The sequence below is a fragment of the Arvicanthis niloticus genome, chromosome 27 (assembly GCF_011762505.2).
Source record: "Arvicanthis niloticus isolate mArvNil1 chromosome 27, mArvNil1.pat.X, whole genome shotgun sequence".
NCBI classification, from domain to species: domain Eukaryota; kingdom Metazoa; phylum Chordata; class Mammalia; order Rodentia; family Muridae; genus Arvicanthis; species Arvicanthis niloticus.
Genome location: NC_133435.1, coordinates 13838658 through 13860365, shown reverse-complemented (window position 1 = coordinate 13860365; position 21708 = coordinate 13838658). Strand labels below are relative to the sequence as shown.

The 21708-nt window shown below is 37.7% G+C and overlaps 1 protein-coding gene across 4 annotated transcripts in view; it reads right to left on the bottom strand.

The window, feature by feature from the left end:
* The window catches only part of Vps13c (vacuolar protein sorting 13 homolog C), a 148204-nt gene that overhangs the window by 115498 nt on the left and 10998 nt on the right, over window positions 1-21708 (bottom strand). For 2 of the 4 annotated variants that reach the window (XM_076926172.1, XM_076926169.1), the window contains exons 3-9: window positions 20076-20118; window positions 14148-14243; window positions 12216-12317; window positions 7741-7803; window positions 3161-3226; window positions 2788-2897; window positions 1010-1069 (exon numbers count right to left, since the gene is read on the bottom strand). In XM_076926172.1, coding sequence (XP_076782287.1) covers window positions 1010-1069; window positions 2788-2897; window positions 3161-3226; window positions 7741-7803; window positions 12216-12317; window positions 14148-14243; window positions 20076-20118 — 540 coding nt within the window. The remainder of the gene's footprint in view (window positions 1-1009; window positions 1070-2787; window positions 2898-3160; window positions 3227-7740; window positions 7804-12215; window positions 12318-14147; window positions 14244-20075; window positions 20119-21708) is intronic. The other 2 variants (XM_076926170.1, XM_076926171.1) reach the window with 2 other exon arrangements.

The window sequence follows — 21708 nt, the reverse complement described above, 5'->3', positions numbered from 1 at the left end:
CAAAGCCTGGGGAATCCGCAATGGCACACAGTAAGACCACTTGCAGTAGTATGCCTTATAGACCAGACAGAGTGGTCTGCTATTTCTCATTTTTTGTTTTTTTGTTTTGTTTGTTTGTTTGTTTGTTTACTTGTTAGATGCTCAAAGTTAAGTATGATGCTGTTTATAAAGTGTATTATTAGGCTCAATTTTCTGGATTAATGATCCCTATACCCTTAAGAACTTAGACTCTGGCAGTGGTGGCGCACGCCTTTAATCCCAGCACTTGGGAGGCAGAGGCAGGTGGATTTCTAAGTTTGAGGCCAGCCTGGTCTACAGAGTGAGTTCCAGGACAGCCAAGGCTACACAGAGAACCCTGGTGCGAAAAACAAAAAAAACAAAACAAAACAAAACAAAAAAAAAAACACAAGAACTCAGACTCTGGTGTTTCAGACAGTATTACTACTGAATATTCTGCTTTATCAAAATCAACTTCATGTCCCCAAGCATGTTTCTTATCACTTAGTTACTTAGAAGAGTTAAAAAAAAAAATCCACTCTGTTATACATACCCTATATTGCTTAAGAGGAATATAATCTGTATTATGAAATATCTAATCAACTCTCCCTCACGCATACACGCGTTGTGTGCATACACACGCGCGCGCACACACACATACACACACATGCACGCACTTTGTCTACTCTCTGGAGATCCTACAAAATATTACCACTACACAGAACACTACACAGTCATCTGTTCCTTCCCCACATATGCAAGATACAGCATTTACTTCTTCTAAATGCTAAATGCTTTAACATTTGTTATGTGGAAACATTTTTAAAATCAAAATAATTACTAAATATAAAAATATTACTCAAAATGGTGAGCTTGGAGAAAATGTGCAGCAAGAGAATTCTTCAGAAACATAAAAGCTATTTAAAGCAAAGTGTGCCTTAGGCAATTCAGCTGATTTCAGTATATTAATACTTTACCGATTCCACAGAAGTTTTAAATAAGACAACATTACCAACAGACTAAATTCTCTCAGGGTGACACCAAATGAAAGCGGCCTTTCTGGATCGGTGACCTACCAAAGAAAAAAGGGAACATTAAAATACAAGATGGTGGAGCCTTGCCTTGTCTGGTGTCAGTGGGAGAGGTTGTGCCTAGTCCTGCGGTGAATAGATGTGTCAGGGTGGGTGGGTACCCAGCAGGTGGTCCTAAACTTCTCACTAGAGAAAGGGAAGGAGGGTATGGGGGGGAGGGGCTGGACTGTGATCCAGATGTAAAGTGAATAAATAAATGAGTTAATATTAAAAAAAAAAAAAAAGATGGTGAAACCTTTAAAACAGACAGCATTCCCCATAAGTGGTCAGTCTAAAATATATGTGCATATGAACAACACCAAGTGGATTCAAGGGTTGTTTTGTTTTTGTGTAACGAAAAATAACGATTTAAAAAGAGGTCATGAATTTGAGACAAAGTTGGGGGAATACAGTAGGAGCTGCAGAGGATGGGAGAGAAGGTTGGAAATTATATAAATACAGGATTTCTGTATGCAATTCTCAAAAAAATAAAACATTTAAATTTAAAATGAAATGTAAACTTAATAATAAAAATAATAGTCAGCAGGCAAACACATGTCCAAGAGGAAGCTACACTGCCCAGGAACCTGCAAAGACATCACACACACACACATGTATGATGCAGTATTTGTCTCTGTATAACTGGTGTACCTCACTTTGACAATCACCAGCTCCAGCTATGTTGCTGTGAATAACAGAACTGCCTGTTTTCAGGCCTAACAGTGTTTCACAGTGGAAATGTACAGTATTTTTGTTAGCCATTCACCTGCCTGCTGCATTTCAGCTGCTTCTGTACCTAGGCTATTGCGAACAAAGCTGCAGATGTCTCTTCAAGATGCTTCATTCAATTTATTCAGCTTTATACCCAGAAATCAGTTGTTGGATCTTCTGGTATCCTTAATCTTAGGTTTTGGGGGAAAGCTCTCCAGTTTTCAAAACCAGTTCTAATCATTTGTAGCTACAGTATAGAAACACCCCACTTCTCCACACAGCTTTAACAACAACTCATTTCCATAATATACTGGGTACATTTTCCCTGACTTGCTATAGCAGGAGTATCTGAGTTAGCAGAGTTTACTTTAATACCTCCAGAAAGCCAAGAGATAAAGTGAGCAACAGAGTGGGGTTTTTTTGTTGTTGTTGTTCTCAAACTGCAAATACATCATTGGATACTGTCACACAGAGAACACAGGAAGGGGAAATGAAAACCTGTCTATCAACAGTCTTCTAATCTAGTCAAACTTAAGGCAAATTAACATGGGAATTAAAGTTGACTTGCCTCAGAGACTGGCTTCTAACCCCCTTGTGGGTGCTCCTGATCCATCCACGCCCACTGCAGGGGCTACTAAGAGGCTATAACTACACTGACCAGAGGCCCTGTCTGCTGACTGCCATCACCAACAGTTACTCCATCACCTTTCACAACTAATTGTTTTGACAATATAAATGAAATTAGTTTCTTAAAGTTACATCATAGCATATACAACAAAATCCAAATAAAGCAGAGAGCAGTCAACCCATGCAGCGGTTTTACATTATATTTATTTATGTATAGCCTGACCAACACTGCCTAGTGGAAAGGGTGAAATGCTTGCATATTTACAGGGGTAGCTATCTTAAGTTTAAATTAGGTTCAGTTAATCTACAGATGGGATATCATAAGATACAGAATATCATAAAATATATTTAATGACCAACAAGAAATACTGAAATTACTTACATCATCTTCATATTTAATGTGAATGTCTGTAATTTTCACTTGAACATTTTTTATTACTTGAGTTGCCAATTTCTCCAGAAATGTATCCTTTTTTGCTTCTTTGGGCTTATCTATGAAAAAGAGGAAAACAGGAGCTGAAGACTTGCAGTTCTGACACACCTCACAACCGATGGCCAAAGAGCGCTAAAGGCATTACGCAACGGAAATTACAATGTATTCTAGGGTCCTTTCTTAGATTTCTTTTAGAATCTGATAAACAGTTCTAGCTTAAAGTTCAGTTTTATATTTAAACTGCACACTAATGTTCATTTTACCTTCCTAGACAGAAATCAAGGTGTATTAACAGCACAGGTAGAGAACTGCTTTTACCTACCTTTGGAGCGATCAAGACCTTTAAAACGTTTCTTAAAATGTTTTTTGTGCTTTTTACGCTTACGTCCTTCTCAGTGGAAGCATTTTAGTGAGAAAAGGATAAAAGTCAAGTTAGCAGACAAGAGGACAGAAAAGAAAATACGAGAATTCTTCCTGACATCAAACCTCAGCGAGACTTACCTCCCTCTACACTGACTGACCTACTACTTCAACATAAACACAAACTCACAAGCTTTCTTTACTATATTAACATTCTACGGTAAAGAACAACCTTTAATCTAGAGAACAACTTGGCAAGTACAATTACACAAAATATGGATAAAACGTATCCATTCCCACTGGTGTTTCAATTTTTATAACTTTACATTACAGTGTCGCTTTAAGTTCAAAGTTACCAAATATTGGAAATGTAATGATGATGATATAAAGCCTTCAGGGAAAGGTATTGAGCAATATGCAGCAGGGGCACAGGAATACAAATGGGATGATTGGGTTGAGGGCTATGGCCTGTCTAAATGATGATCTTCACAAACAAAACTGCTTAAGCATGAGGTAGAGCTCATGAAAGTTGAAGGGTATAAAATGTATAAACAGTACATTCAGTCAGTAGTGGTTTCTCTAAATTGGATCCTTCTTATCTGGCATTTTCACATTAATCAACACTTTTCTTACCCAACCTTCTAGTGTTCTACTCAACTGATAGCCAGGCATTAGCCATGACCTGACGTCTAGAAGTCCTGCAGAGACTCCTGACTCCACTCCCCATGCTCACCTTCTGATAAAAGGACCTTCTGCACTGTTACGGCATCTAATATACTAGTTGAGCCTGTCAATCACCCGTTACAAATTATTTAAAGGCTCTCTGCAGCCTGACAAATAAAATCAAATGTGCATGACACAGGTCTGGTCTTTGCCACGCCTGCCAGTCACGCATGGGTGGGAAACTGCTAAACTGTTATTTGTAATTTCCAAAACACCCTAATGTCAATGCTATTACCTCCCTACACTCCACTCTGCAATCAGGCTGCCATCCTCAAATTCTTTACCAGGCAAAGGTTTAGGTGTTGCTGTCCAACACTCCTGCTGTATGACTCACCACCTGTATGAAGCTTTCCACAGCTCTGTGCAGCCTCAGGGCCTTAACCAAAAGTCTAAGAAACAACAGGAGCTTGTATCTGAAGTGTTTGCCTGATGTTTTTGCCAGTGGGAAAGAGGCTCCCATCCAGCAAGAGGCTTCCAAGGACAGAGATCCATATCTAAGCAAAGGCATGTGATATATGCCTGTCCAAACGAACTGAAACATCCACACATAAACATTGTAACAAAATACAAAAATACGGCCAGGATATATTTATATATATCTGCAAGTTCTATTTTATTTTGCTGATATTTGCAAATTGTTCTGCCATAAAATTGAGACAAGAGCTAGAATTACAAGAATAAACTGATTTTTCAGATGAAGTCCCTTACATATAGAACAGAAGCTAAATGGCACAGCCACTGGCATTTCCTAACATGGTGACAGTTCCTGACTCCACTCCATAAATCAAGCATACAAAAGACCAAGTTCTCAAAAGAAACTCTAAGGCATTCAGCTGGAGCCTCCAGGCCTGGCCATTATCTCTCTAGTTCACAAGTGCACTCTAGTCCCTATTCTAACTTTAATGTCAATGTGGGAGGTGCCATGTCAGACCTCCTAAAACCAATTTAAGTCTACAAAAGTGCTACAGAGTTTCAAGAGAAAGTCCCTATTTAATCTAATGAAGAATAAACTTCTAATTCTTAAACAAATACTCTGATAGTTCTAATTCTCAAATACTCTGATAGTTCTCAAAAATTTGGTCTTGGGACCCTTTAAACTCGCATTTAAAGCATGAGCAATTTAAAGAGATTTTAAGTAATATAGGCTATTATTATTCATATTTATGATCCTATAAATAAAAACAGAAACTATGTTTAATTCATTCAAAACAATATTAAACCATTTGATTATTTATAGTTATGCACTATATACATATAATATATATATTATACATATATATTCACAGTAAGAAGAATCGCATGATTTTACATTCATACAAATGTAATATCTGGCTTTAGTGGAAGCCTTTAATATCTGGCTTAGAGGAAGATGGCAAGATTCACATATCTGCTTCTGCCTTCAATCTGCTGAGATATGTTGTTCTGATTGAAGTACATGATGAAAATATGATTTCAAAGCAGATATGTAACTGGAAAAGGGAAGAGTGTTTGTTTTGCATGGTCTTGTGCAATTATGAGGAATGCACTCAAGTTTAGTAAGTTAGAGTTTCTTAATTAGTTTTTTAGATCATATATAAGATATATCATCTAATTATAGTCAGCCAATTAAAGTCGGTTGGCCATCGCACACATGGGCCTTTCAGACAGCCGTGACTCACCATCACTGGCCACATGGAAATAATGCTGCACTGAGCAAGGCAGAGCCGCCTCACATTCAGTCCTGTCAGCGTTTAGCACAAGAGGCAAGTTTGCTGCAATGACCTCAGTCTCATGGGAAAGTCTGACCATACTAGGTGGTTGTCAAGCTCGAGGTAGCAAATAAGGGGTTCTTAAAATTCTAATGTTTCCTTAAAAGCACCAAGTGTTACTACTCAAATATGTTAGTTCACTTTTACTTTGTTTTATGTAGTAGCTAAACACTCAAACTTGAATGATGACAACCTGTCAATCTTTCGAGTAAAAATAGCCTTTGTCCATAAGAAGCAACTTCACACAATTCACACATCTGCACGAACAATCATCCTTGAGAGTCAGCTACCGTGGCATTCAGAAATGCTTCATACTTTCTCCTGTGTCCCACAAAATTTTAGAGACCTGCTCAATAGTTAGTGTCCATTTAAACTAAAATTCTATTTTGTCAAGAAAAAACTTTAAGAACCACTGGCACATTTCATTTCCTTTTGCCTTTGTAATGGGTTCACAGTAGCAAAGAACACAGTGACCAGTGGTCCAGTGAGCTGCCCCTCCTTGAATCAGGCCATGGCAGTCACTGAGTTACAAGCCACTGCTTACAATTTCAGCACACAAATTTCAACTCAATGAAAAGTTAAATGCTTTAATATTACTATAAAAATAGTTCTAGTAGCTGTGCCTTTCTAAGAATTGATGCTATAATGTTTTAAAAAATGTGACATGAAGTAAGGGAAGAAAATACACTCAGAAACTGAAAGGGGAAACTGTCATGATGTACATGTGAGGTCCCAGCTGAGGGAAGGACAATACCATCATCAAACAAATCTTCTCCTCACTGCACCGGGAGCCTCACATTACCAGGATTACCTTAACACCTAAAAGAAGAAAGGTAATGGATCAGCTACGGCTTCCTTCACTGTGCCTTCTGCTGGCTTTCACAAGGCTGGTGATTGTGTAAGGTATGAGAATGGGTTACCAACATTCTTTATAACTTCCAGGCAGATTCTTCCTAGAAGAGCCAGAAACACCGGCAGCAGTGACAACAGTGAGCCAGTTCATTGCAGCCTATAAAACTGCACAATGGGCCCTGACATTCTCCATGCTATCCTGATATTGAACAAAGTAACAAATTAGCAGTCAGCCATGGTTACCACAGTGGTAGATTTGTACAGTAACAAATTAGCAGTCAGCCATGGTTACCACAGTGGTAGATTTGTACAGTAACAAATTAGCAGTCAGCTAATTAGTAGATTTGTAAAATGAGAAATTGTTCTTAAAATAATTTCACTTAATGCTGGGAAACTGCCAGGCAAATTCTCCCACTGTCAAAATGAACATTATATAGTAAAGAAGTTTTATGTGCAGAGGAATTCTACCATAGCACTCAGTATTTGAAGTTTGAAATGCAGACCCATTTACCGTTTAGTCAAAGCAAATCTAAATTGTGCTGAAATTAACATAAATTCCTGAAGTGTTATAAAGACATAACATTTCATTTAAAATATTGAAACTGTTGCAAAGTATCAGGTACACATCCTAGTGTGCATAAGATCCCAGTTCTAAACCCCACAGCACACAGCCTTCAGTTTGCTTTTGTGAAGCTTCAGCAACACTATCCAGGACAACAGACTAGAAAAGACTGCACAGTCAGGAGGACCGGAGAAGAAACGCAGGGGTCCCCCTTGAGGCTCTGGATGAAGTATTAAAATAAATAAATATATATAACATACATATTCCATCTTACTGCTTCTTATAAACTTGAAAATCTCTGCTGTAAGTAAGAGAAAGCACTCAATTGGGAAACACTATTACTGTACTAAACAATAAGGCCAAGTGGAGGGCAGTGCATATTCCCAGTCCTTGCAGAGCTGAGAAATCTACAGAGGCAGTGAGCTGTGCTTGCTCACTCACAGACAGAAAGCTTTCCAGAAGACACTCAAAGACTCAGTGAATGAGTGAATGGCTGCGGAGGGAGGGGAAAGGAAGAGATGGCAAGGGTATGAACGTGAATTACATTTCCATATTTTTTAAAGGATGCACACTATCCAGTGGACTCCACTAAAGGCTGAGGCATAAATAAGAATATCACTTTCACGAAGTTAAGAATAATTAACCATGCATACCCACCAGGCTTGACGTCCTTGTAAAGCAAGTTTTCCAAGCCATACATGAATTCCCCTGAGTGTGCACCTGCGTCCCACGGCAGCAGGAACCAAAACGCAAAGCATTATAAGACACCTTTAGTTTTGCACGGGAAATGCACCCAAACTTAACTTCAAAAACTCAGAAACCATATTGCAGAACATGTAAAGAGTCAGGGACATAAAACCATCTGCCCCTAAGGAAACATTCCCAGCGACACGACATGCAGTCTTTCAACATATAAAGATTCCTTTTATATTCAAACAAAATTTCTCCATCATCAAAGTTGTAACAATCAAACAAATCAAACAAAAAAAGGCAGGTAAACAGCACTGGCCGCTTGGGTCTCACAGTCATCTCATATTTTCAAACACAACACAAATCTGCCATCTGAGTTCTCCTCCTGTCTGTCATGTGGCCCGTTTTTATTAAGTTCCTATGATACCTGCCACTAACTTTAAAGTCAGATGACAGTCTTACTTCACTGTGTAACTTGTTCCTTGCAGACAAGCTGCCTGTATGTAGCCTTATGGCTTGAGTCAATACTGGCTAGAAAGCTCCGCCTCCCACTTCTCTCCCAAAGGAAACACAGCCCAGACTACAACTTAAGACTTCTAAAGACCCTGTCTCGAAAAACCAAAAAAAAAAAAAAAAAAAAAAAAAGAAAGGCTTGTGAACTCCCCGTCCTCGGCGGGCAGGAGGCTTAAGTTCACCTTTGCACTGGTAATGTGGTTATCGACCTCATCCAAATCTCTTTAAAGTGATCTCAACAAGTTTCCCAAGTATACATACAACTACTCTCTCTCAAACCCCTTAACTTCCAGCTGTTCCCCACATGTGCTCTGGTCTTTTCTAATCTGTCTACCCTGTTTCTCTGACCTGAAGAGCTTTCTTTCTCTCTCTTCCATGTTCACAGAACACACTGAATTGCACAACATTCAATCTTGAATGTGATATTCTAAACCCAGGGGGAAGAAAAAAATCTAGCATTCAACTTTGAGCGAACTTTCAATTACACTGAGAGCTGTTAGATGTGTCCAGCAAACACGGGAGGAAACAAAAGAATAAGCGAGGAAGCCATGGAGGAGCTAATTCAACAGAGGACTAACAGGGCAGGCTCAGCAAGACTACGCGTGCAGAACCAGAACCTAAGTAACTTTTAACCTACGCAGGCACTGAAGGTGAAGCTCAAAAGCAGAGCTCCTGCCTGGTGAGGAAGTAAGGCTCATTTATGCAGCCCTAAAAAAATAAACCTAGCTTCCTTAGGGGGGAAAGCAATTCAGAAGGAAACCTTCTAGAAAAAAAAATAATAATAAGGCATATGTAGAGAGGACTGGAACAGGAATTATAGCAGTTAGAAAACATCTGAAAAACTACCAAGTTATATGTGAAAAACTTAGTGCATTTCATAGCAGATTAAACAAATGAAAGGGAGTATTTTCAAGTCAAGAAAAACAGGACTTCTAGAAGGAAGCACAATCATAGTCTGTCACTAGACCTTTATAGTGAACAATTACCTTGTCATAGTACAAAACTGGCCGAAAATTATGACCCATTCAGACCTTGTGAAAATGCAAAAGGCATCTCTCTGTGGCCTTTGGACTGGTGTCAACAGAAGACAGGGGGTTAGGGTGAAAAAAACAGCAATGGCAGACTTTTTTTTTTTTTTTTTTTAGTTTATTTTTATAGCTAAGCAAATTTTTAAAAATTGAAATAAAAAAACTTCAGGTTTTGTTCCAAACAACAGTAGTGGCATTTTAAGGAAGCTACTTATTTTAGAGTAAATCAAGGTGAGTTTTTTATCTTTGCTTGGATTTATCTGCCCATGCAGGCCAGAGCATCCCCTCTCCTTATCTCCCTGAGTCTCTACACAGGCAGTGGAACCCCAGGCTTTAAATTCAAGAAAGACTGGGAAAGCAAGTCTGAAGGATGTGTGATAAGTAAGTAACAACTATTAATTAATATGGTAAGATGGAGTGCAGTTAAGCAATGGTTCTCAACCTATGGATCGTGACACCCCTCAGGTGTCATATAACAAATAACAATGTATAAGATATTTACATCACAGTTCATAATAGTAGCAAAACTACAATGAAGTAACAACGAAATAATTCAATTGTTAGAGGTCACCGCAACATAAGGTTGCAGCATTAGGAAGGTTGAGAACCACTGATTTGCAGGATATATTTATCATTCATATAAAAAGCTCACAAGGAGATGATGCATATCCACAGAAACTAAGAAAGATTATTTATAATGTGGTCAAAATGATAACAGATTTCCTCACTTATAGAAAAATAATCTCTCAGGATATTCCTCAATTCTTAAATTAATCTATGTTACATTCAGAACTCAATATGTGAAACTTAATTTCACCTTCTGAATTTTAAATACATTCTGACAAATCCTAAAATGTATAACCCAAGAGCTGCCATGTTTGCATGTCATACTACACAGACCTAGCACACCTAACACAGGACTAGCTCCACAGGTGTTCACCCTCCATAGAGAAAGCACAAGTCTCCACCAGACCCAAACACGTCAGGATGGAGCTATTATCACGATCCAATTAAACCATCAACTACTAAAATAGACCAGATCACACCTTTCTTAAAGAGTCCTGAAAATACTAAATTACTTTTTAAGCTATTAAAATAGTCCTGGAAAAAAGGGAATTGGAGATTTCACAAAGGTAAAATATTAATTATTTATGTGACTATAAATGTATAATTATATATCACTATACCTAAATATGCCATTATGCCTAGATGAATATATGTGTGTACATGTATATGCACATGTGCGTGTGTGGGTACCTGTGTGCACATATGTGTGCGTGTGTGTGTAAACTAAGAAAATAAACTTACTTGGAATTATGTAGAAAGAAATGAAGTTCCACTAGTATCCAAGTGACACACCTCATTTTTATTTAACTATTTCTACATATGCAAACGAAGCAAAATGGATTTGTTAGAAACCAGAAACACTACTGGACTGCCATCAGAAAACCTCATCATGCTTTATTAAAGTGTAAAAGAGAAAAGGGAAACACTATTAAGGATTTCACACGTTCTCTTCCATTACAATAGTCTCTGTATCATGACTGGCATCCGTAACTTCTAGGCAAGAATCAACATTTCTACATAAGAAAAACATACTTGAGACAAAGAGGGATTACGGTCAGTGACCTGAAAACCCCAAGAACAGATACTGTTTCTGCAACTGTTGTTTGAGAAGAGTCTCTGCTGTTGCCCACAGTACTGGGCCACGGGGTCTCCCACATCAACCTCCAGAGTGGCCAAAACAACCACACTCAGCTCAAGAAATCATTTTAAAACAGACTCCTCATTGGTTCACATTTCCAGGGCCACAGAAAGAGCCTCCCTGCCTCATGTGAAACTGTAACTCAAGTTATTTCTAAGTTAATATCTGCTTAGTCTTGCTCTGTTTTACTTGTAGAAAAAAAAAGATGCTTTGTACACAGCATGAAAGAATAAAAATTCAAAAACATTCACCTTATGTAATAAGAAACTATCTGCCTCCATCATTGAAATTAGTATACACACCACCAAATGACTCAAAAATGATGCAAAATACTGACAAATTGTATCTCAGTCAGAAACAGGATATGGTTTGATTTTAAAGAGATAAACAAAGTCAGAAACAGGATATGGTTTGATTTTAAGGAGATAAACTAACTGGAATCTGGATGAGTCCTTCAATTAGACTAATAATGCTTTTCATTTCATTCCATCCTGGCTCTAGAAATCAAAGTCAAAATCAAAACATAACGTAATTATCAAATTTATCTGACAAAAAAAGAGAAATTATTGAGGGTGTTGAAATGTTGAAACCTAAAACACCTCATTTTGAAAATCCTTTCATGAAGAGATGGAAACAGGGTCACAGCAGCAGAGCCTTCTACATAACGGCACCCCTCCTGCTGTGACACTTTAACCCTGTCATCTTACAAACACACAGGTGTTTATAGTGAACACACACAAAATGTGTAAATGAACACACATAAAATACATATACCTCAATGTCATTCAAAATACAGTTGCCTTCAGGAACTTAGAAAAAAATAGTCACCAGACAAAACCAATCAATCTTCAGTGTTTATCACTGGAATATTTATAATCAGTATTTTAGGATCTGAAAAGAAGGTTCATTCTTTAGAGCTGGGCTTGAGGGAGCCTATGAAAGCTGGGTGGTGTGCTGGTGACACATGACTTTAATCCCAGCACTCAGGAGGCAGAGGTAGGTAGATTTCTTTGAGTTCCAGGCCAGCCTGGTCTACACAGTGAGTTCCAGGACAGCCAGGGCTACATACAGAAACAATAAAGAAATAAAGAAATAAAGAAAGTCAATCAAGCACTCTATGAAATGACACTAAATATGCCTAAAATATAGGTATGTCTAGGTATTTATATTAAATTTACTTAATAAAATAAACTTACCTTTCTCTGCTGCTTTTTGAAGGGCTTCTTCAATTCGGCAAAGTTCTTTCTGTTTAATATCCTGCAAGGATTTTTCTTCTTTCTCAGCATCATACTTAATACCTAAAAGCATAAAGTTAATTCTCAGAAAAAGAAATGAAATCAGCGAACAAATGGAAAAATTTGACCTTATTACAATCATATGCTAACATTAAACACTTCTGCAAAAATTAACCTACAAAATCCTTACACATAAATGATTCCTATCTGTTTATTAACCTCACAAAGGAAAAAAGAAAGAAATGAGAAGAAGGACGGCATCTAAGACCAGAAAAGATGGAAAGGCGGGGTAGATAACTAAAAGACAACAACAGAAGACAAAAAATATGTCAGAATACTGGCTGCTACTGCCTGAGTAGTAAGAGTTTTAGTATCTACAAAAATGATTTAAGGGAGCTAGAGATATGGCACAGTGGTTTACAGCCTTTGCTGCTCTTGCAGAGGACCCAAGTTCGGTTTCCAGCACCCACATCAGGCAGCTTACAACTCCAGTTCCAGATCTGACACCTCTTCCTGCCTTCAAGGGAACCTGTACACATGTGGTGAGCATAAACTCACACAGGCACACACAAATACACATAAATAAATAAATCTTTAAAAGACATTAGTAAAAGCTGTGTGTGGTGGCACACGCCTTTGATCCCAGCACTCGAGAGTGCACGGGCAGGTGGATCTCCAAGTTCAAGGCCAGTCTAGTCTACAAAGTGAGTTCCAGGTCAGCCAGGGCTATATGAAGAAACCCTGTCTCAAAAAACAAGAAAGAAAAAAAGAAGAAGAAAAGAAAGAAGGGCAGTTGAGCAGGCTTCATCCGGGCCTCTACACTGACATAATCTGGTGTCAAGGCAGACTGATAAAAATGTTTTCACACAGTATTTTGGGAATAATTAATAATCATAACATCATTTTTATCTGTAATCTCATATCTGATAATCTATACTAAGAAAACAGAAAAGTTAAATCTATAAGGAGATTTTGAAAGAAATACAGCAGTATATATATGAAGCTGCCATGATGAAAGGCAATTATTTATATGATAAACTAAAAAACTTAATTTTGTCTTTTAATTTTTAAGATACAAAAAGAGAAATGATTATAATATTTTATGAAAGGAAAAAATCAGTTAATATTCACTACCTTTCAAGCTTTTCACTGTCACTGTGAAAACCATAAGACACAAGAAGGATGAAAAAGTCAAGCTAACGCTACATATTTAATATGGTAACTGCTAAGTAAGGACCACAGGGCTGGAGATAATGACACAGGTGAGATGAAAAAACAACACTGCATCTGCACTATGGTTGGGAACTGGGAGTAATTTTTCCCAAAACATTCCATTTTTCTCATATTGTTCATTTTAGCTGAAAACACTAATAACTAAAGAAATTAAGCTTTAGTATTTCAAAATATTGATTATTACTTAAATATTGTGATTCCTAAGGAAGAAACTCTCTGTTATACCTAAGTGAAAGAACACTTGTTTAAAATCAGAAGCAACAAAACATGGGAAAAGTTTCTAACCTTGAAATATGTAAATTAAGATATTGGTAGATTTTAAACGTCTTACTTCAGTTCATTCTTCAAAAGTACATCTGTCAAGTGCATGTCAACTTTTAAAAAAAGCTTCAGATACAAAGTAATATCTATCTCCATTATTCATCTGGGAATAAGCTTGAAAATAGACAGAATTTTCAGCAACAACAGAAAAGCATTCTGTACACAAACGTGGCTATACGTGTGTGTGCATATGTAAATGCATGCACATCCACTACACTGTATACACATGATCAGTTTCTTGCACACATCCTAGTTTCCTCAATATATCAGAATGCTTCACAGGGAGCAATTTCACTTCACTGCAATGTCAATGAATGATTACAATGTAAAACAACATACTTGCTCCAGGGACTACAAGCAGATATAATCCTTCTAGGGTGGCAACAACTGCTTCTCCATAAAGGTTTTTCCAGGGAATCTTCAAAGTTAATTTATCTAAAGAAACATAATTTCCATCTTAAATCCTTATTTGACTGTTAAAGAAGATACAAATAAACTTCCCATGAAAAGCACAAAACTCACCAGGTATTTAGTATGTTTGACACTCAGAAAAAAAGAGAAGAGAAGGATTCAATATTCAAAATGTATATTTTATATTTTCCAAACTTTATAATAATTACCTGATTTGATATCTCAAAACCCTAAGGTAAGTCAAACAGTAATCACTGCAATTTGCAAGAAGCAAAGGCAGTTCAGGGTCATTAATCATCGATGCCCAGCAAGGTCATCAGTGAGGATGCTGGAGACAGAGCTTAGCGCTAGACACACCTGAAAACTGCACATGCTCTTCCAGCCCCACCAACAAGTAAATCAGCAGAGCCACTGTAAATACTTTCTGTGCAAATGGGAACCAAAGCAGCAGAGAAGTCCCTTCTCTTCTTTATGAATGTGGGCAGCAGGTCAAACAGCTATCAATGGAAGAGGCCAGATCTGAAGGCAAGGCATGCTGTTTCACAATCAGTATTATCATCTTTTATGCTGCTAATGCTTTAAACTCAGATCTATTTTCCAAATATGTTCTTACAAATCACTTAGAAGCAGAACATACTTTGTCCCTTAGAAACTATGGTATTAAGCTGAGAATGGCGGTGTACACCTGTAATCCCAGCAGCTGAAAGTTGGAAGAAGGAGGATCAGGAGTTCAAAGCCAGACTCACTACACAGCAAGTTAAAGGTTGGCCTAATGATACCCAGAAACAAGACTGTAAAAACACCCACTTTCAAGGACTATGGGCCTAATATTAGCAACTTACTTGATATCATATGAAGAGAAGGCTGCACATGGCAGAAGAGAAAGGAAATATGAATCCTGAAACAGTCCAGACCATTTTAGGGGCCGTTTCTTATCTATCTTTTACCAGTCTCCAGAGCTCCTCTTTCCAAGGCCACAGACAGTTAGCGTCCCAGTCAGTTGTCTTGATGGCTACACTTCCGTCCTAACCTTTCCTACTCCAGAAGTTTTTCGTGTTTCAAAAATAAAATATCTTCCTCTATTATAACTTTTATTTATATATTTTCTGTGTGTGATAGTTTGAGTAGTATGCATGTCTGGAAGCTAGAAGAGGGTGTTGGATCCCCCAGAACTGGAATGAAGATGTGAGTTGCCATGTGGGCGCTAGCGACTGAACCCAGTTTGTCTGCAAGAGCAGCTGGTGCTCTTAACTGAGGGACCTTCTCTCTAGTCCCTTCATTCTAATTTTGATAAACAATGACATTAGGTCAGTGCTGCTAGCAAGACTTATTAGAAAAGGATCTGATTTGACTCCCTCGTGGATATGAACAACTAAGTCATATGACCATATTTAAAGAAAGATGTTCAACATTCAAACAATTTGATACAACAAACTGAAAGGAGATAAAATACTGCTCTACAAGGGAGAATACTCTGGTCAACTGGATAGCTACATAACCTTGTCAGCTTTATGTAAGTATGTAGTCCAAGGATAATATAGCAAACTATTTCTACATTACAATTTTCATTTCTCAAGAAAAAATAAAAGTAATAAAAAATTATATATATATATGTATGTATATACATACACACTACACACACACACACACACACACACACATATATATATGTCCTAACCTTTCCTACTCCAGAAGTTTTTCGTGTTTCAAAAATAAAATATCTTCCTCTATTATAACTTTTATTTATATATTTTCTGTGTGTGATAGTTTGAGTAGTATGCATGTCTGGAAGCTAGAAGAGGGTGTTGGATCCCCCAGAACTGGAATGAAGATGTGAGTTGCCATGTGGGCGCTAGCGACTGAACCCAGTTTGTCTGCAAGAGCAGCTGGTGTATATATGTGTGTATATATATATGTGTATATATATGTGTGTATATATATATGTGTATATATATGTGTGTATATATATATGTGTATATATATGTGTGTATATATATATGTGTATATATATACACATATATATATATGTGTATATATATACACATATATATAAAGCCAGACACTGGTGGCGCACGCTTTTAATCCCAGCACTTGGGAGGCAGAGACAGGCAGATTTCTGAGTTCAAGGCCAGCCTGGTCTACAGAATGAGTTCCAGGACAGCCAGGGCTATACAGAGAAACCTTTTCTCAAGAAACAAATAATAATAATAATAATAATAATAATAATAATAATAATAATAATAAATTAAAAATAAAAAAATAATAAAAACTTTTCATTTCTCAGGGGACAGAGAGATGGTCAGTGGTTAGGCTAAGCACACTTAATAGTCTTTCAAAAGGTCCAAGCTCAGTTTCCAACAGCCCTGTCGGGTGGAGGGCAAATACCTGTAACTCCTACCCCAAGGGCATCTGAGTTCAGTGATACCCCTGACCTGATGCACACCCATGTAATTTAAACTAGTAAAACTTTTTAAATTTTAACTTCTCTTCAGTTTTCAAAGCTGTTGTGTTTCTTATATGGCTTCCAGGTCAGAGGAACCTATTGGTAACATCGGTACACTTCTGGGTCACTTCTAATTCTCGTGGTTTTACAGTGAGTACCAGCTATATTTACAACAGATAATACCTACATATAACTTGACGGCCTCCTAACAAGGCAATTGCCTTCTTAGGGAGTAAAAAATCAAAACCACAGACAATACCCCTTTAAAGGGGAGCACTCAACAGAGTAGAGAGAGCACTCAGCAGAGTAAGGGGAGCACTCCACAGAGTAGGGGAGCACTCAGCAGAGTAGAAGGAGCACTCAGCAGAGTATAGGGGCGCTCAGTCATTGCTGGTGGCACTGCAAACTTGTACAGTCACTATGGAAGTTAGTGTGGCTGTTTCTCAGAAAGATGGGAGTTGATCTACCTCAAGATCCAGCTATACCACTCTTGGGCATATACCCAACGGATGCTTCATCCTACCACAAGGACAACTGCTCAACCATGTTCACTGCTGATCTATTCACAATAGTCAGAAATTGGAAACAACCTAAATATCCTTCAACAAAAGAATGGATAAGGAAAATGTGGTACATTACAAAATAAGAGTGTTACTCGGCTACAAGAAAGAAGGAAAAAAGAGAGAGAAAGAGAGAGAGAGAAAGAGAGAGAGAGAGAGAGAGAGAGAGAGAGAGAGAGAGAGAGAGAAAAGAAACCATAAAATTCTCAGGTAATTCAGTGAAACTAGAAAAAAAATTATCGTGGGTGAGATATCCCAGACCCAGGAAGACAAATATGATGTGCATTCATTTATATGTGGACCAAGCTTCAATCAGTAGAACCACATATGTTAGGTATAGGTTAGGTATACACTAAGGGACTAGGGGGACAAACAGATCTCATTAAGAGAGAGAAATAGAATAGATAGTTATGAATGGATACAGAGGACTGGTATGGGAGGGGGAGGAGGAGGGAAATGAAGGAGGGAATACAAGGAGAGACAGCTAAAATAAAGGACCACTAAATAGGCATTATGGAAACCTAACACAGTAGCAGCTTCCATATATATAATATATAAGGAATATATATATTATATAAATATATATTATATATATAATATGCACATATATGTGTGTGCACACACATATATACATGTATATATATACACACATTTATGTGTGTGTATATATATATATACATGTATATATATATATATATATATATATATATATATATATATATTATATATATATTGAAGGCTATCTAAATCAAACTGTCAAATGACAAACCTCAACCGGCCATCGCTTGTTACCAAATGAAGCTCCAATACCAAGATTGGGTTACATCTAATTGAGTTGTTGGCCAAAGCGGTCCCAGGGGAATCCCTCAACAACCCAGGCTATTGCCAAAACTACCAGTTATTCTGTACAAACTGATGGCAAGTCCCCATTACTAAAGACAACGCTAGACACAAATCATTCAACATAGAGAAGTCCAGTTGATTCCTACTTGGAGCCTTCACCCCTATATTCTAGCATCTTTGGTACAGGAAAATACTCTGCATACTCCCAAAGGAGAAACATAAACCACCCAAAACCCACCCAAAACCCTTTTATCTACAATGCTGTTCTGTCTGCAAGATATGATAGGACAATAGTGGCACAAAGCTTGTGGGAGTAACCAACCAACATCTTATTTGACTTAGGGAACACTCAACAAGATGGAAACCATACCCAACATTTGGGGGAGCAAGCACTTGAGATTATATAGCCCAGGGACCTTGGGGAAAAGCAAATACTAGTGCTCTAAATGATGATGATGATGATGGTGATGACGACGATGATGATGATGATAAATATAGCAATAAAATGAATCCTAATGACATTCTGATATACTCATAGATTAGTGCCTTGCTCATCTCCTGCAGTAGATGGGAATAAACACAGAGACTCACAGCCACACACTATGCAAAGAGTGAGAGACCTTGGAAAGCTCAGCCCTAAATGTGCCGCTTCCATCAAATCCTTCCCTCAGGGCTCAAGTAACCCTGAAGAAGAGGTAGCCAGAAAGAGCGTAAGAGCCAGATGGGATGGAAGTCATCAAGAAAACAGAACTATAATCCAACATGATCAAAGTTCATATGAACTCACAGAGACCAAGACAGCATGCACAGGGCCTGCACGGTCTGCACCAGGACCTCTGCACATATATTATAGATTACAGTTAGTGTTTTCATGGGATTCCTGAGCATGCAAATGAGTGGGTCTCTGATTCTTGTGCTTTCTCTTGGTTTCTTTTCCTTGTTTGTTTTGTCCAACTCAGACATGTTAAGTTCTTTATATATTATATCATTATATTATTATCCTTTAGAAACGTTCATTTTCTCATGAGAGACAGAAAGAGAGTAGATTCAGATGGAAGGGGAGGTGAGGGAGAACTGGTGGTTCAGAAGAAGAGGAAATGGTAATAAGAATCTACTATGTGAGAAAAAAATCTATTTTCAATAAAAGGGGGAGAAAGATGACAAAACGGTAAAGGATAAAGCCCTAAAATTCAGCAGAATAGTGACGAAGAAGGGAAAGTATGTAATCTCGAAGTAGGCTATATCGAAGGAGTGGTTAAGTCATTAAGTCAAATTCTAAAGTAACAGTAACCCATCTGAAGCTGTGCTTTAGACGAATGATTGATTGATTGTATGGATGGATGAATGGGTGGATGGATGGATAAGAGATGACAGATAGATAGATAGCTAGATAGACAGACAGACAGACAGACAGACAAGAGATAACCAATAGATATAACAGAAAAATAAGGTCACATGAACTATTTGGGAGAGTTTTGTAGATAAAATTTCTTATTATTTCAGCAGACACATACACTAAGTTATGGATAATGGATAAGAGTGGCTGCAAAGAAGGAGACTTGGTACTTACCAACGTACAAGGTCCATACCACACTGCTGCATAATACACCAAGTGAAGATGAGTGAGCCAACAGGAGGGACATGAGCTTCATTTAAGTCTACTTAACAGAGTTTTACAATTGTATGGCTTTCACAAATATAAAGGAAGCTGGACTATCACCTTGAAAATGGAGGTGTTTACATAGTAAAACCAAAGGCTGGAGATCATGACTACTGTTCAAATGCCGTACCACTTTAGGGAGTAATTCTCTATCTCCTTGGTTCTTATTAAAAGTAAATATGTATTGTATATGGCATTCATTAGGCTTAGAACTCTGAAATTAATATAAGCCAAAAACGTCCCACATTTCTGCTGAAGCCAAGAAGACTTCTCAGGTTAAACAGTACAGGCAAAACGAACTCTATAGAGAACTAAGAACTAAGCAACTCAATGTAGAATGAAGTACTCACCTATCTGGCCAGCCTTGACTTTGAAAGGAACGTCCAATTCACTCTTCAGAAGGAAGACAAAAAGTTAAGGTCATGTTTACACAGCCCCCAGATCCCTTGTGCACATCAGTAATAGAGTGAGTAACTCATGGCTACGACTGCTTCACTAAATGGTCGTTTTGCTTAAAGAAGTTATAGAGAAACAAAATTATAAACAGGAAAAGAGAAGACGGTTCATAAGAAAAGTAATTACATAAACTGTTTATTTTAATAAATGAAACGGATGGACACTGTTTACCTGAAATACAAGAAGAAAAAAAGAACAGAGTCCATGCACATAAGTCAGCTGAAAACGATCACTGAATAATTCTCTCAAATAATATTTAGCAAATGAATAAACAAAATCCCCTGAAAATGAAGCCTCTAACATACTATTTACCAAACTAGCATTTCTCTTCAATAAATTATACATACCAACAAATAATAATCAATTTTGCCTTATCTGGACTCCCTGGTACTAAACCATAACTCTCATTCATAACAATTTCAAATCTTCAGAATTATCAAACTTTAATCGGTCAGCACTGACTTTCTATTAGGTATCATTTAACATGTAGACTTTCTGTCAGGAAACATATAGGAATACTATGAATATTTAAACACTGAACTACAATACTGTAGGTTACAACTGACTAAAAATCCATTACATGATCATACAACTCTACAAACATTCTAGGTGTAAAGCAATGGAACAGCATGACGTTGACAAATGAATTAGTGTAATTCATTTGTCAAATGACTCCCAGGGGTCAGGGAAAGTGTATTCAAAATGAGCCACCTAGTGAGTGCTGTCCCATGCTCACTTTTTATTCTCTTGGAATAATTTCAACAAAGAATAAAGTTCCCACTTCCAAGTAAAATTTCAGGCTAGGGACACGGTACAGTGTAACAGCATCAGCCCGGCGCACCGAAGACACAAGGTCTTATCCACAGAACTACTCATCAATCAATCAACCAACCAATCAATAAAACCTCACTAATTTGGTTAAACTGTGAAAGGGGGCTAGTCCTCACTAATGAAGTCTATAAAGTATGAAGTAACTTATTACACTTTATTTTAACTAGAACTCAAATTATGCTGACAGGTCAATATGTCTTCTAGGGATGAACATGAAAACAGTCCTCACCATTTTTATACTTATTTTCTTATAAAATCTTCTCATACCCAACTCTAACCTCTAGCAACAGAATCATTAAGTTCTAAATTTTTAAATAAAATGTTAAAAGTTGTGGCATACCACATAAAGGCAGGAAAGGATAGGTGGGTATTCTGAATATTCCCAGCATGCCAGGGAAAGAGATTTCCCATCTTGGCCAGGCCACAAAGCCAAGGTGGGCTCTGCTACTGAACCACTGGGCAAGCATAGTAAGAAACTGAAACTGAGAAATAAGAAAATCTAGTGCTTGCTTGTAATCTCAGCATTTGAGAAATGGAGGCAGGAGGATGAGGAATTCAAGGTGAGCCTTCGCTACATAGTGAATTTGAAGCTGAAGTTGTCTACATGAGACTCTGTCTAAAGGGGGGGGAGGGGAAAGAAGCATATATCCATGTACACCCACACGCACACATAAGTACATGTGGGAAATCTAAAGT